Consider the following 14,657-nt stretch of genomic DNA (forward strand, 5'->3'; position numbering starts at 1 on the left):
GTGGCCCATGCAGGGGAGCATGCCCCCTGCAACGGGGGTCCCCAAAGGACCACGAGAACCCAGAGACTAAGAGAGGGCATACCCTGTGTTCAGGAGGTTAAATACTCAGATTTCAGGCTCTTGCCGTGACACCCCCTGATGGGCCCCAGCGCCCAGGCGAGGGCCCCTGCAGGACAGCGTCCATCCGCCTCTGGGCCGCCGCCACCCCCTCCGTCACCACGGTGGCCGCCCGCCAAAAAATAAACATTTCTGTTTCAACAGGTTCCCTCCCTTCTTCGACGACAACCCGTTCGGCATTTATCAGAAAATTCTTGCCGGCAAAATCGATTTCCCCAGACATTTGGATTTCAATGTAAAGTAAGTGAACTGCTGGGCTCGTCTTTGGGACGTTTATTTTTATAGAGTCAAAAGAAAAAAAGAAAAAGAAGAAGAAAAGTCCCAGGCCAGGCCTCGGCCCAGCGGGAGACTGTATTTCGCTCTGCGGAGGGATGTGTTCAAGGTCTTTGGACAAGCTCATGATTTCCACAGGAAGGAAAAAGGGTTTTGATCCTCTGCCTTAAAGATATTTAACCCCTTCATGAGCCTTGGCTGTTATGGGTACGTTGTGAGACGCCCGCTGTTTAGCGTCGGCACATAACGGACCCTGGTCCTATGTGACGCAAGGTTGTGGGGCGATTTGCGCATCCAGTACACCCATTTCCAGCTAATTTAGCAGTTGGCGTCCGTGCTGATGAGTTTAGCAGACCGTGTGATTTCTCTCCGGTTGGAATTATTCATCAAGTCCTCTTTGAGGCTCAGCGTTGGGCTTAGGAGCATTGCCCTTGGAGAACTATATTTGGATCCTCACCCGAGAATATTTTTTCTGTTTATCTTCAGATAGAGGGGAGGGAGGGAGAGAGAGGGGGGGTGGAGAGAGAAACATCGACTGGTTGCCTCCCGCACGACCCCCACCAGGGTGGAGGCCGAACCGCAACCGAGGTCCGTGCCCTTGGTCGGAATCGAACCCGAGACTCATTGGTCTGCGGGCCGACGCTCCAACCGCTGAGCCCCACCAGCCAGGGCCGCCTCAAGGACTTTTGTGTTGCCTCAATATTACTTACTTGGGGGCTGCCTGTCGTTAAGATACCCGTGACCACCGGGGAAGTAACTTTTGCAAAACCAGGGAAGAATGCTCTCGGTTTTCCGGGTACCTTCCCAACCTCATCACCTCTGAGCCGCTTTGCGTCACACTGAGCCCAGATTCTGCTTATGGCCGATGAATCTGTAGATCAGCACCATGTATAGTTACGACGGATAGTTCAGACCTAAGTTTTCCGCCTGTTTGCTATTTATTGATTGATTTTAGAGAGAGAGAAAGAGAGAGATGGAAACATCGATGAGAGAGAACATCGACGGGCCGCCTCCTGCGCGTCCCCCAACTGGGGATCAGGCCCCCAACCTGGGCATGTGCCCTGACCGGGCATCGAACCGGTGACCTTTTGTCCGGACAGAAAGGAAAAATACAGGGTCGAACTTTTCTCCCCTGGGGTCCAGATCCCGCCGGAGCTGAGCGATAGTGTTTTCAATGCCCAGCGAAACACGCTGGTTTTGTTTGCTCGTCTGAAATGCCACCTCTACGGGCGGGGTCTCTGTTGCGTGCGTTCCCAATCCGAGGAGGTCAGTGTGGTCGGCGTTTGGGGTTTTTCCTTTTGTTTTCGAAAGTCTCCTGGCTGCCCTGAGGGCCTTCCTTCTTCCCTGTCGGATTGGGAATCGGGACCGAGAACCGGTTTTTGGGGTCCGGCTTCTGCACACGTTCTTGCAGGGCTGGTGTTGCCGCTGTATTGAATTTGCTCAGTCAGGAACATGACCCCAGCACGGTTGTCTTCCGCGGACGTGTCCCCTCTCTGCCACCGAAGCCCAGCTTTTACCCCTAGGAAGGTACACGCCTTGCCCGGCGTCAAGACAAAGTATCTCAAAGGCGAGGACATTAACCAGACGTCTCCAAGGAAATATCACTTAGTTTATCGTCACGGTCAAGTCAGGGATTTCCAAGTGCGTCGCGGAGGATCAGAATCCATATCTCCTGGGATCTTCATCAAAATGCCGGAAAAACACTTTTAAAATAGAGCTACCTGTTTATCAATCGTTTGCTCGTGATTTGATGGGGTTCAAAGCTACTCGCAGGCATTGGCACGTCCGAGAGCTCATGGTGAGCGGAGGCCACGTAGAATTCTCCCGGGTGACCCGGCAGGCGGGGAACCTCCCTACCTGGCTGGGCACAGACGCCCCGGGGTCGGGGGACGGGCGTCCTTGGTGACTGTCACTCCTCGAGGTCGTAGGCAACTCAGAAGGTCATCCGAGCTATTCTCCTTTCTCGTGCAAAGAATGACCTGAACTCTTCTGGGACAAGTGTCCCCAGAGCAGGGACGATCCTTGGGCCGTGGATGACGACATCCGTGGACAGGGCTGACATCACTTGGGTTCCTATTCTGAGAGGATGGTGTTTGACGGCTTGTTTTTGTGTCTGTGTGTGTTTGGGTCAAAATAATTTAGCCCGGACGGTGGGGCTCAGTGGATTGAGCGTCGTTCATGGACAGAGAGGTCCCGGTTCGATTCCCGGTCAGGGCAGGTGCCCGGGTTGTGGGCTCGATCCCCAGTGGGGGGCGTGCGGGTGACCCATCTTTCTCTTTCCCATGAATGTCCTCTCTCTCTTCCTCGCTCTATAAAATCAAGAAGAACCTACTTTAGGCGCACAATCAACTGTAAGTGAGCCGATACTCTCGGATTTTCACTGCGACGCAGAGATGCGCGTCCGTCCACCCTCCTTAGGACCCGCGGGGTTGGGCCGCTGCCCACAACTGCTTCTTGCTGAGGCTTGAGATTAACGTGACCAACGGTTTTGGAGAAAGGAGATGTGTTTTGGGCAGGGAGGGCCTGGCAGGTGTGTGTGAAGTCCAGCCGTGGGGTTCGCAGGGCAAGGTGTGTTGTGTCACAGTCTGGGCCCCGTTTTCTGCAGAGACCCCATCCACCTCTGTCCCCCTGAGCTCAGTCCCTGTGTGCACACGACCCAGAATCACGTCAATGATTTAGGAATCGATGAGGGTCTAGAAACATAAAAGACAAGTGCTAGAAAAAGGTCCCAACACCGAACCGCTGTCCCCGCGCACATGCCCTGGGTAGATGTTCTTAGGTGTCGACGTGCCCGGTTCACGCAGGGCTGCATCAGGATTTTGTTGTTGTTGTTGTTGTTGTTTTACGAATGTTGTTTCCATTACAGAGACCTCGTTAAGAAACTCCTCGTGGTGGACAGGACCCGGCGCCTGGGCAACATGAAGGTGAGGGTGTCTCCTTGCGTAGGAGGTGGTTTTGTGATGACTCCCTGCGCGGACGCTGCACATCTCTACAGACAGACAGACAGAAACACATACACGGTGTCCAGGTCGACTCGTTGGCCGAATTTCAAATCTGTGTTTCTGGGCAAAATCCGTCCGGGGGTACACCCCGTCTCCTCCGGTGTCCATACAAGTGAATGACTCAACTGTGATCTACAGTGATCAATTAATGATCTATCATCTGTCTGTCTGTCTGTCTATATCTATCTACTGATGTATCTATCATCTGTCTAACTATCTATGTATCTATGTATCTATTTATCTATCTACCTATCTATGTATCTATCATCTATTTATTGATGTATCTATCATCTATCTATCTATCTATTTATTTATCTGTCTATCTACTTATTTATCTATCTATCTATCTATATCTATCTATCCATTGGTATATCTATAATCTATCTATCTATCAATCATCTATCTGTCTATCTATCCATTGATATATCTATCTATCATCTATATCTATTGGTATATCATCTATCTATCATCTATTCTATCATCTATATCTATTGATGTATCTATCATCTGTCTATCTATTATCTATCAATCATCTATATCTATTGGCATATCATCTATCTATCTATGTATCTATCTCTTGGTATATCTATCTATCTATCTATCTATCTATCATCTATATCTGTCTATTATCTCTTCTGTCTGTCTTTCTATCATCTCTCTCGATATCCTAATACCTTAGTTTCTGTACTACAGTTGGGACGACTTGAGAGTAAACGTCAAGTCTTCCATGACGTCTCTCAGCATCACTTACGGTAACATTCAACAGAGATATGTTGTTGGACTTAGATGTGGACGAAACATACTTGTTTCATCTAATAAAAAAAAAGAATTATCAAAATAATAGGATTAGGGAGAAAAGGGGGAACACTTCACACCAACATTTCTTTCTTTTTGTACTTGAGGCTAGTGAGAATTGTCTTTTCTGTGGATGAAAACGATTAAAACTTTAAAAATGATGGCCCTGGCCGGCGTAGCTCAGGGGAGGGAGCCTCGTCCCATGGACTGAGGTCCGGGTTCGATTCCCGGTCAGGGCCCAGGCCCGGGTTTGGGGCTCGATCCCCAGTAGGGGGCGTGCAGGAGGCGGCCCATCCATGTTTCTCTCTCACATCGATGTTTCTCTCTCTCTCCCTTCCTCTCTCTCTAAAATATATACATACATTTTTTTAAATTATGAATCGGACATCCTTCAAGTCCTAATCCTGGGCCTTCCTGGCTGGACCGTACGGAGACTCTTTGGTCAGTAATCGAACCTCCGTGTCTCTGTTCGATGAAGATCATAAACACCCAAGAAAAACGCGATAAAAGCAGGTGACCAGCTCAGAAATCGCCGGCCGTCTCCCTTGCCGTGGAGAGGCTGGTCCGTCGGGAGGCCTCACGCTTGGCTCCTCCGTCCGGGTCAGCAACCCCGGGCAGGACCGACGGCGTCCGTGCACCAGGGAGGAGACGCGGAGACGCAAAAACAGCCTCCTCGAGACGCGTCCCCAACCCCTCGCCCGGCGGAGACAGTGACGGCCAAGCGCGCCGACGTTTCTCTCTGTCTCTGTGCTTTGACTGACGAAAGCTGATTCTTGAGGGAACTGTCTCCCCCTGACGTCATCCGTGTCTTTCTTTTTCAAGAACGGAGCCGAGGACGTGAAGAGGCACCGCTGGTTCCGGACGGTGGACTGGGAGGCTGTCCCGCAAAGGAAACTCAAGGTATGGCCACGGCGACGGGCACTTTGTCGCCGCTGTTAAGCCTCGCCTGAGGATACTTTTCCGTTATTTCTTTCTTAAATATGTCTTATTGATTTTTTTTTAGACAGAGAGGAAGGGTGAGAGAGAGAGAAACATCGATGCGAAAGAGAAACATCGATCGGCCGCCTCCTGCACGCTCCCCACTGGGGATCGAGCCCCAAACCCGGGCCTGGGCCCTGACCGGGAATCGAACCCGGACCTCTCCGTCCGTGAGATGACGCTCAACCCCTGAGCCACACCGGCCGGGGCCCCGGGCACCTCGTAGCGTGGCGTCCTCACAGATAGTTACAAACGTCTCTGACTCCGCCACTTATTTGCTTGTGTGAGATCCATAATGAATGTGGATCACCTCAAACTATTGATAAGCACGTCACCTGTTCGGGGGATAGCTCAGCACTCAAGGGGCATCTGGCCGGGATGGGGGAGGGTTAAGATCTGGGGGTCAGCAATGGGACTTGGGGAGCTATCGGTCCATTTCGCAGTAGCTCTGTGCTCATGGGTCCGACCTGCCCACTGTTTAGTGGGGAAGAACACAGGTGCGGGTTTCTCTAGACTCAGGGATATTTTGGGGTGATGGTGGGAGATTAGGTGCAGGAGGGTCGTGGGACTGTCTTCCTGTCTGAGTACATGTTTGAAAGCATTCCTCCAAAGCAGTGTTCTCAACGGGGTACTTTAGAGTCACTGAGCGATGATAAAATGGTTCATGCCGGGGCCCCCCTCTGGGGTCACCCCACACCACCAGGGTGGATGAGCTCCGGACGGTCCCTCCGTAGAGGGGCTCAGCAACCTCAGCGGGATCACGATGTCTTTCTAACGCGGCCTTTGCCTCTTGCTAATTCCGCAGCCCCCCATCGTACCCAAAGTGTCTGGGGAGGGCGACACCTCCAACTTCGAATCTTACCCTGAACACGACTGGAACGCAGCCCCGCCGGTGTCCCCCGAGGATCTGGAAGTCTTCAAGAATTTCTGAGCACGGGAGTCCACGCCGGGCAGGTAGGCCTGACCCCGTCGTCACTCAAACCATTTCTAAAAAGTAACACGAACACGAGATACACGTGATAGAGGACAGATGACCGGTGTCACCCCAACCAAGTTTATACAGATTGAAAACAAAGAAAGACCCTGGAGAAAAACAGAGAGGTTGATCGTTGGGTTTCGTTGGTGGCGGTGTTGTTATTATCACGTGATTGACGCATTTCTGGAGACACTAACCGAGTCCTTTGTCCTGTTTCACGGCAGAAACGGGATGATTTGAGCCTTCCTTGGGACAGAGAGGGTCGCGGCCTTGAAGAGATGCCTCCTGGACGTGCCGGGGACCGTCCCCCACGTGTCCACGCCCTTGTGTATAAAAACGCAGCGGTGCGCGGTGCGTCACCGCGGGCCTACCTCCCGTTCATGAAGCAACTGGAAGTCTATGGCACAGTAGGAAAATTGGAAAAATTGTCTGCTTGTCCATTGTACCTTGTTCTTTGGCCTGGGTTCCTACCGTGTGGACACCTTTACGCGTTTGAGACTCAGCTTTATGCGTTTGAACGGAGCGTGTTTGGTCAAAACTGCGGATGGTGCGTGCACGGGCGCGTGCGGGTATGTGTGTGCGTGTGTGTGTGTGTGCGTGTTTATGCCTAAAAGATAACATGGCAGAAACCACGTGTCCAGGTCAATATTGACACCTGGCGGAGCCTACCGTGTTTCGTTTTCCAATTTCTTTCTGAAGCAGCTGTTCTCTGGGGAACAACACCTTTTGGGTTTTATCACCTTCTCCGCCTTCTTAGTCAACGGTGAAGAAAACACCACGTGGCATGTTATCTCTGGTCTCTCACATGCTTCCTATTCGGTCATGGTGGGTCCTGAGACTAGAAGGAAAAGGGAAAGTGACTTGGGTTTCCATTTTTGTCCGAGAATAGCCCGTGACCACTCATGTTGTTCCCGGAATAGGGTGCCCCGAAGAAATTGTCTGTATCCCCCAAAACTCCACGTTGCCTCGCGGGAAGGCTCCCTGTAAAAACCCCAGTTGAAGTCTCTTGAACACAATGTACATCCCAACGCTAACAGGGTAGTTGAAATTGGGTCAGTGGCATGGATGACCTTCCGGCACAGGTGACTTTTCCATTTTCATTTGGAGGAAAAGCCAGAAACACGTGAGCTCTGGGAGTCAAAGGAACTTCACGGTTTATGTTCAGTTTTGTTATTTCTATTTTTTTCTCTCTTTGTATAAAGGGTCAAGTTGAGAGTCTCCCACACAATCAGGTCCCATAGATCTGGCAGGCTTGGGTGACGTCATCTGGGTGGGATTGCTTGTCCTTGGACCTGATTATGATGACGCCTTGACGTGAACCCTACAAACACTTCTCCTTAGGGTTGGCTTCCTGACAGCCAGAGGTTGGGGTCGCTGTCATCAGTGTGTCCTCAGAGGCTGACCTTCCCCAAACCGGGGCGCTCAGACAGGTCCTTGGAGCCTGCGTTATCCATTGTCTATTTTCTTCTCTACTCTTCGGCCTCAGCTTTGGGGTTCCGCACTCTGCGAACCTTTAGTGGGCTGCCCATCGCGGGCCCTTCTGGGTCACCAGAACAGCAGAATTGCCCAAATCCGTTGTGCACCTGCTGAGAGGACTCAGCCATGAGCTTCTCCACGGAGACTTGGCGTCTGAGCATGAAGGAGTAGGTTCCAGAGCCTTCGGTGTTTGCAAAGCTGCACCCACCTGAACTCCAGGACCCCTTCTGCCCCCTGTCTTCCCTCTCCTCCCAGCGAGACCACTGTTTAGGCAGGTTCCGTGAGAGTGGGGTGTGCCCTGGGGATGGGTGGGTGGAAATGGGGTGGGGAGAAGGAGGGTTAGGTGCCGTCTCAGGCTTCTGCAGCTCAGGTGTGTTCTCGACTCACCTGGCAGGTCTTTGGCACTGACATTGTCCTCGGTACCGTGCACGGGGAGGTACCTCTTTCCGTAGCTCGTTCTGCCTCTACAGCAGAGCGGAGAGGGGCCTTTTTGGAAAGTTCTGCATCTTTTTTTCTTTTGTTTCCTTTATTTTCTTTCTTTTTTTTTCAGTAGTTGCAGGTCAAAGGAAACACATTCAGGTGTCCCATTTCGGGCGAGTCCACTCCTGAATCCACAGGCCACGTGCACCGGAAGGTGGCACGAACCCCACTTGTCCCTACCTCTAAAAGCTCTTAAAGAAGATACTGTTGGAGATGCTCAGTGTCCCCTGTTCTCGGCCATGACCTCTTCTTTACATAGACATCAACCGGGGAGGGGCCGCAAAGGTCAAGCTCAGTAAAACAAACGCTTTGCGATGAGTCGCCCAGAGAAAGATGGTTGGTAAAGGGCGCACTGTACCCCTGGTCTTACTGAGGTGTGTTTTCAGTCTGGGCTGCACAGTCAGCGTCCGGCCGAGACTTACAGGGAGGCCAGCATTGGCCAAAACATCAGCCCCTTCTGACCTGTTTCACCTTGGGATGTCCGATGAGACCGACCTGGTAATTTTGTGCACTAACATACGGACCTAGAAAGAAAAGCATATCTCACGTCTTCAGACTATAAAATGAACAATAATAATAACTATTATTATTATTAATAGTGGATATTATTATTAACTGTTACTATTCTTATGGTTATTTTGGAGACCTGTGCATAATTTTTTTTTTTAAATAAGTGAAACACCATCCTTCATACAATAAAAAAAATATATATATCCATAGGCATATTATCATGCATACGCATATTTTTTAGGTTTAACTCTTACTGTCCAGGATTTTCTAAATGAGATGGAAATAGAGTCAAGACACACGGAATGCATTGCCTCATTCTGAACAAATATGCAAGAACAACAAGTGTCCGGATGCCATGGTGACATTGTTCTTGATAAACATCGTCATCACCCATTGGCCATGAAACGCAAAAGAAAAATTAAACAGAATCCCAAGAGCACCTGATACCGTTGAAACTTTCCTTTGATAGATACTCATGCCCCGTTTTGGAAGTGGCAAGTACTCTGTTCACAGTCGCTGGTAGGGCATAAATAGTCCATCAGTGAAAAATACCAATTTAATCAAAATGAATTCTAAACACATGGGTCACTCTGCCTATAATTAAAAAATAGTTTTCTCAGTGGGGACCTTTTGAAATCTACATATCTGTGATCCTACATAATCCATGTGTGACGATTGGAAGCAAATCCATGGAAGTGATCATAAAACTCATTTCAGAAAAAAGTGATAGATTTCTTTTATGCAAATGAATGAGAGGGCAATGTTGTCTTACATAAAAGTACTTAAAAATGTCTTTAGGAGGTGCGGATACCCCAAGAAAGAACTATATCAGGGTGGGTTTTCTTTTCTTAATGGAAATTTTATCCCCATGCTTTTAGTTGCATCTATAAAGCTAAGAAGGAAATAAAATCACAATTAATTATATACCCTATCACACACCTGTATTGGCCAACTTCTGATCCCTTCCCAACAAAAGTCAGAATCCCGCTGAACATAAATGTATCTGTTGGATGCAATGGGTCTATCTTGATGGCTGCCGTTGACATGACAGAATATGCAAAATACATTCCAGCCACAAGATACAATGTATCCACTTCACACCATCCATGCCCAGGGCTCAGCTGCACCATCACCTCTGTCATTGTCTAGAATGTTTTGTTTAATTCTTCACATCTCAACCAAAAGACCCACATGCTAAATATTTGCCTGATGTGGGATGCATTTTCCATTCCTGGGTTGAGCTAAGTTGCACCATTTCAATTGTGAGCATATGGCCGATGCTGTTAACGAAAAATCCCCACACACCTCTCTGTGTTCCTGTCTCTGATGCATGCGTTCAACTTGAGGGGCTGACGTCCACCGACCAAAAACAAAGAGGAAAGCACATAAAAAGTTGTGTGAATAATAGATTTGGATAGTTTGTTTGGTGTGTGTATGTGTGTGTGTGTGTGTGTGTGTGGATTGATGGAATATGTGGGGGCTGTTTCCACCAACCAAAACATTTTCACATCCAGGTTGCTTTGCAAATGTTGTGGGTTGGCACCCAAGGGAGCACCTCCTTCCTGAATGGGAAGACGCTCTGTCACCATCGTCTGTAAATCACTGTGTTTTAAGGCTCGCGTCCCTCGGAGGTGTCACAGTGCACACTCTCTGTTATTTAAGTAAAAGTCATGACATATGTGTTGTAGTGGATGGGATTGGAAGCCATGTGACCCACAAGCCATCTCTGTTTATGCTCCCTATCTGTCCTGTTTCTCGCACTGTGCCGTGGACAACTGGCCGGGTTCCCACAAGCTTCTAGGCCCACGAAACTGCCATAGGATGCTGAAGTCACGCTACTGAGTGCCTTTGCAAGTGGGGCACACCCAGCAATTCACCACTGTGATCCCTGCGGGGTTGTCCCAGCTTCTCATGTGTGTGGGGGGTTGAGTGGGGGCGGGGCGGGGCGGGGGTGGGGAGCTGTTTTTAATCCCATCAATTCCTTGCACAATGAAAATCACTGTGATTTGTATATATGCTCTAGGAAAATTTTACTGCTGTCTAATTTATGGAATAATACTATTGATTCCAGGTTTGTTTAATAAAACTTTGTACCTTTTAAGAAGTCCGATTCCGGTCTGCGTTTTCTGTCTCGGGATGAGCTATCGGCTGGCTGCTTTTGTGTAGCCAAGGAGTCTGCACTTTTTTTCTCTCTGTAACTTAAATTTAACGTTGCATTGAGATATCATGGACATGTAACATTGTATTAGTTTCAGGTGCACAATATAACAATTGAGTGTGTGTATGTATCGCAAAATGAACACCCCAATAATCTTGAGTCAATCTCCATTACTACACATTGTTATACACTTTTTTTCTCACAATGAGACCTCCTGAGGTCTACTCTCTTAACAACATTCAAATACATACTACAACGTTATTCTTTTTTTTTTTTTTTTTTTTTTTTGGTAAAGGGCCAGATGATTGGCCATGGGTATCTGAAACCATACAGAGTTAAACCATGGATAAGGTGGGATACTGTGCATTGGACATACAACATTGAGTAAGTTCAATGTATGCACCATGTTGAATTGATACATTTCTTATTTCTTTTTCTTTTTTTTTATTGATTTTAGAGAGAGAGGAAGAGAGAGGGAGAGATAGAAACATTGAAGAGAGAGAACATCAATTGGCCGCTTCCTGTACGCCCCCTCCTGGGGATCGGGACCCCAACCTGGGCATGTACCTTCACTGGGAATCCAACCAGTGACCTCTCGGTGCAGGGTCAACACTCAACCACTGAGCCACACCAGCCACACTAAATTGGTCCATTTCTATGTTACAATATGATGGCCCTTGAATCGTTAACCAGCTCCTCTATCCAGTCACAAAATTGTCATTTTGTGTGTGTGATGGGGATAATTAAATTCTAGTCTCTTAGTAAGTCGGACGATTCTAATACAATGCTGTTGTCTGTATTCACTATGCCCTGCATTAGATTTCCAGGACTTTTTTATCCACTAGCTGCAAGTGTGCCATCTTAAACACCATCTTTCCTATTTCTCCCTTCCTATGGCTGGTAACCACCATTCTATCATTTATTTTTATAAGTATTTTTCTTTACATCCCACCTATGAGGTAGATCATATAGTACTTATTCTTTTCCGACTTCTTTCACGTAGCATGGTGACCTCCACTTTCTTCCCAGGTGCAAAGAGCGAGGTCTCCTTTTTCAGGGCTGCGTAATATTCCATTTTGTACACATACCACATTTTCTTTATCCATTCGCTGGGCATTTGGGTTGTTTTCCAATGTTAGCTATTGTGAGTCATGCTGCAGTGAACATGGGGTGTAGTATCTCTTTGACATTCAAATTAAAACCGCAATGAGATATCACCTAACAACTTAACATGTTAGGATGGAGATCATCAGTAGCATGGCCAAACACAAGTGATTGCAGGGATGTGGAGAAAAGGGAGCCCTCCTGAACTGTCAGTGAGATTTCAAGTTGGTGCAGCCACTGTGGACAGCAGTATGAAGCTTCCTCACAATAAACAAATAAATAAAAATAAAAGAGCAGTCCCGTGCGATCCAACCATTGCACTTCTGGGTACTCGTCAGCTTTCAACATTTCAAAATACTATGAAATAGGATATCTGCCCCTTTCAGCGTAGCGACGTCGAGGCCAAGACAGACTAAGTGATTTGCGTAAGATCTCACGGTTAATAAATCGTGGGGCTGAGATTTAAACCCCGTCTGTTCCTGCTCATTCCAATGAGCATATGATGTTCCAATAATAAAACTAGGAGGACGTTCATTGAAGAAACGAAGAGCCAGATTGTCTAGCGTTGGCTGAAAACATTGGATACCGGGCAAAACTGGCAGATGCCAAAAAAACTACAATGCGTGCGTGGAGGAGGGAATTGGGGGCTTGACATTTCGCTTTCAGGCAGGAAACCAGGGTCGGCTTCTAGCCCAAAGAAGCCACCGTTTCTGAGAATCGGGTTTATTTTCACAGTTGCCTTCCAGGGGGATACGCAACAGACCGTTTTATAAACCGTGACGCTACAAAGGCAAAGGCATTTTTGTTTTGTTGTGAAGAAAACACATACCGTGAAATGTTTACCCTCTGATCCACATCCCAGCGCACAGCACAGTATTGTCACCTCCTCTCTCCAGCTCAGTCCGTTTGCAACATCCAAAGTCCTAGCCACTGATACCCTGTCTCCCTCTCCTTCTGCCCCTGGGTTTCTGCTCAAATCGGAAAAGTCAGAGACCTGGCCGCCCGGGTCTTAGATTTCACGTGAGACTTTTTTGAGTTCTGAAGGACATCGCTGAGGGCCAAGGGTCAAGGCGGGCTTTCGTATCTCGTTATGAGCCTCTGGCTTTCTGCCTGATGCAGGATCAGCTTTTAAAAGCATCCCCTCGGGGGCAATGTCTCCGAGCGCCGCTGGCTGGCCGGGCAAACATTCTCCGTGATGAATCAGACGCGGTGCGCGCGGTATTGAAAACCAGTGCCTTGGAAAAGAAACGGGAAACCATCCAGCAGGGGCAAAGTTTAAAAAGTGATGTCACCCCAGTGAGGGAGGGAGGAGGAGAAGCAATTTCGCCGGCAGAGGTCTGAGTCCTTACAATTATTTTCCACTGCGCTTATTTTTCATAGAACCGGCCAGTGATGACTAACGTTCGTGCACGGCTGGGGGGAGGGGGAGTTGCATTGAGAAGGTACACGGGACAGGCCTAGAACGACCCATTTAGTGTGCACGGACATTTAGAGGCCTTTTCTGTCTCTTTGTTTCTAGTCTGTCTGCAAGTGACTTCTCCACCAACCCTTCTCCAAAGGGAAGAAGCCCCTGTTACCTGACACAGGAAGTGCATGCCTTGTTCAGGTATAATCCGCAGAGGAGTTGGGGCTTCACCAGAGACCCCGCAAGCGTGTTGTCCAACGTGTGCTGAGGCCCCAGTGAGAAATGCATTTGCACATTTGCCGGAACGCTGCAGAACTTAGACACAAACGCACACCCCAATTCACGCGGAATAAGCCCAGGCCAACTTGGCAAAATGAGGAATGTGGAAATCGTGTTACAGTCTTACGGATTATTTACGAATTTTTTCTTTTCAAATTATTTAAGACTCATAACAAATTGCAACTATAGCCTGGCTGGTGTAAATCAGTGTTATTTTGGGGTTTTTTAATCCTCACCCGAGGACATTTTTCCATTTTTTGTTCAGGTAGAGTGGGAGGGAGAGAGAGGAAGAGAGAGAGAGAGAGAGAGACATCGACGTGAAAGGGACACATCGAGTGGCTGCCACCCACACGAGACAAACTGCAACCGAGGTACGTGCCCTTAGCGGGAACCGAACCCGGGTCTCTCTGGACCACAGGCCAACGCTCTAACCACTGAGCCAAAACGACCAAGGTGTGGCTCAGTGTTTGAGCACCGACCCTGCACCAAGAGGTCACGGGTTCGATTCCTGGTCAGGACCCATGCCCAGGTTGTGGGCCTGATCCCCAGTGAGGGGCGTGCAGGAGACGGCCAGTCAATGTTCTCTCTTGATGTCTCTGTCTCTCTCTCCCTCTCCCTTCATCTCTCTCTAATTAATAAAAATAAATAAACAAAAAAAAATTGCAAATATAAGGCATAGTCCCCCTGAACCCATCACCCAGCCTCCCCCAACAATGGCTTTTTTTTTTTTTTTTTTGGCCATTAGTACATTGTTCAAAGCAGGACTGTAACTCCCTGTAACTTGAAAACGTGTTCCCGTTAATATTGTTCAAACCAGAACTCCACTCCCTGCAACTGGCGACTACGTTCCAGTTCATTTCATTTATACCTATATCATATAAATTTACTCCACCTATAAACATAAATGACATAACGTTACTCCAAATGTTTATGCATTTTGACGTGTTTCACCCACGCACGTGATACCGTCTTTCTTTGAAAGACCCGCAGTTAACGAGCAGAGACTTTGGAACGAAAAGGATCAAGAAATCCCTTCTCCATTCCTGTAACGCAGAAGTCAGCCCTAGAGCCCAGCGCCCGGAGTTCTTATTCTTTTAGCTGATA

The 14,657-nt window shown here is 48.4% G+C and overlaps 1 protein-coding gene across 1 annotated transcript in view; it reads left to right on the forward strand.

Moving 5' to 3' along the window:
- The window catches only part of PRKX (protein kinase X-linked), a 50,265-nt gene extending 42,350 nt beyond the window's left edge, over nt 1-7,915 (forward strand). The window contains exons 5-9 of the mRNA XM_036271718.1: nt 262-357; nt 3,257-3,314; nt 5,010-5,087; nt 5,971-6,119; nt 6,366-7,915. Coding sequence (XP_036127611.1) covers nt 262-357; nt 3,257-3,314; nt 5,010-5,087; nt 5,971-6,096 — 358 coding nt within the window. The 3' untranslated portion in view covers nt 6,097-6,119; nt 6,366-7,915. The remainder of the gene's footprint in view (nt 1-261; nt 358-3,256; nt 3,315-5,009; nt 5,088-5,970; nt 6,120-6,365) is intronic.
- Nucleotides 7,916-14,657: the final 6,742 nt, after the last annotated feature.

The sequence above is a fragment of the Molossus molossus genome, unplaced genomic scaffold (genome assembly GCF_014108415.1).
Source record: "Molossus molossus isolate mMolMol1 unplaced genomic scaffold, mMolMol1.p scaffold_m16_p_2, whole genome shotgun sequence".
Lineage (NCBI taxonomy): Eukaryota > Metazoa > Chordata > Mammalia > Chiroptera > Molossidae > Molossus > Molossus molossus.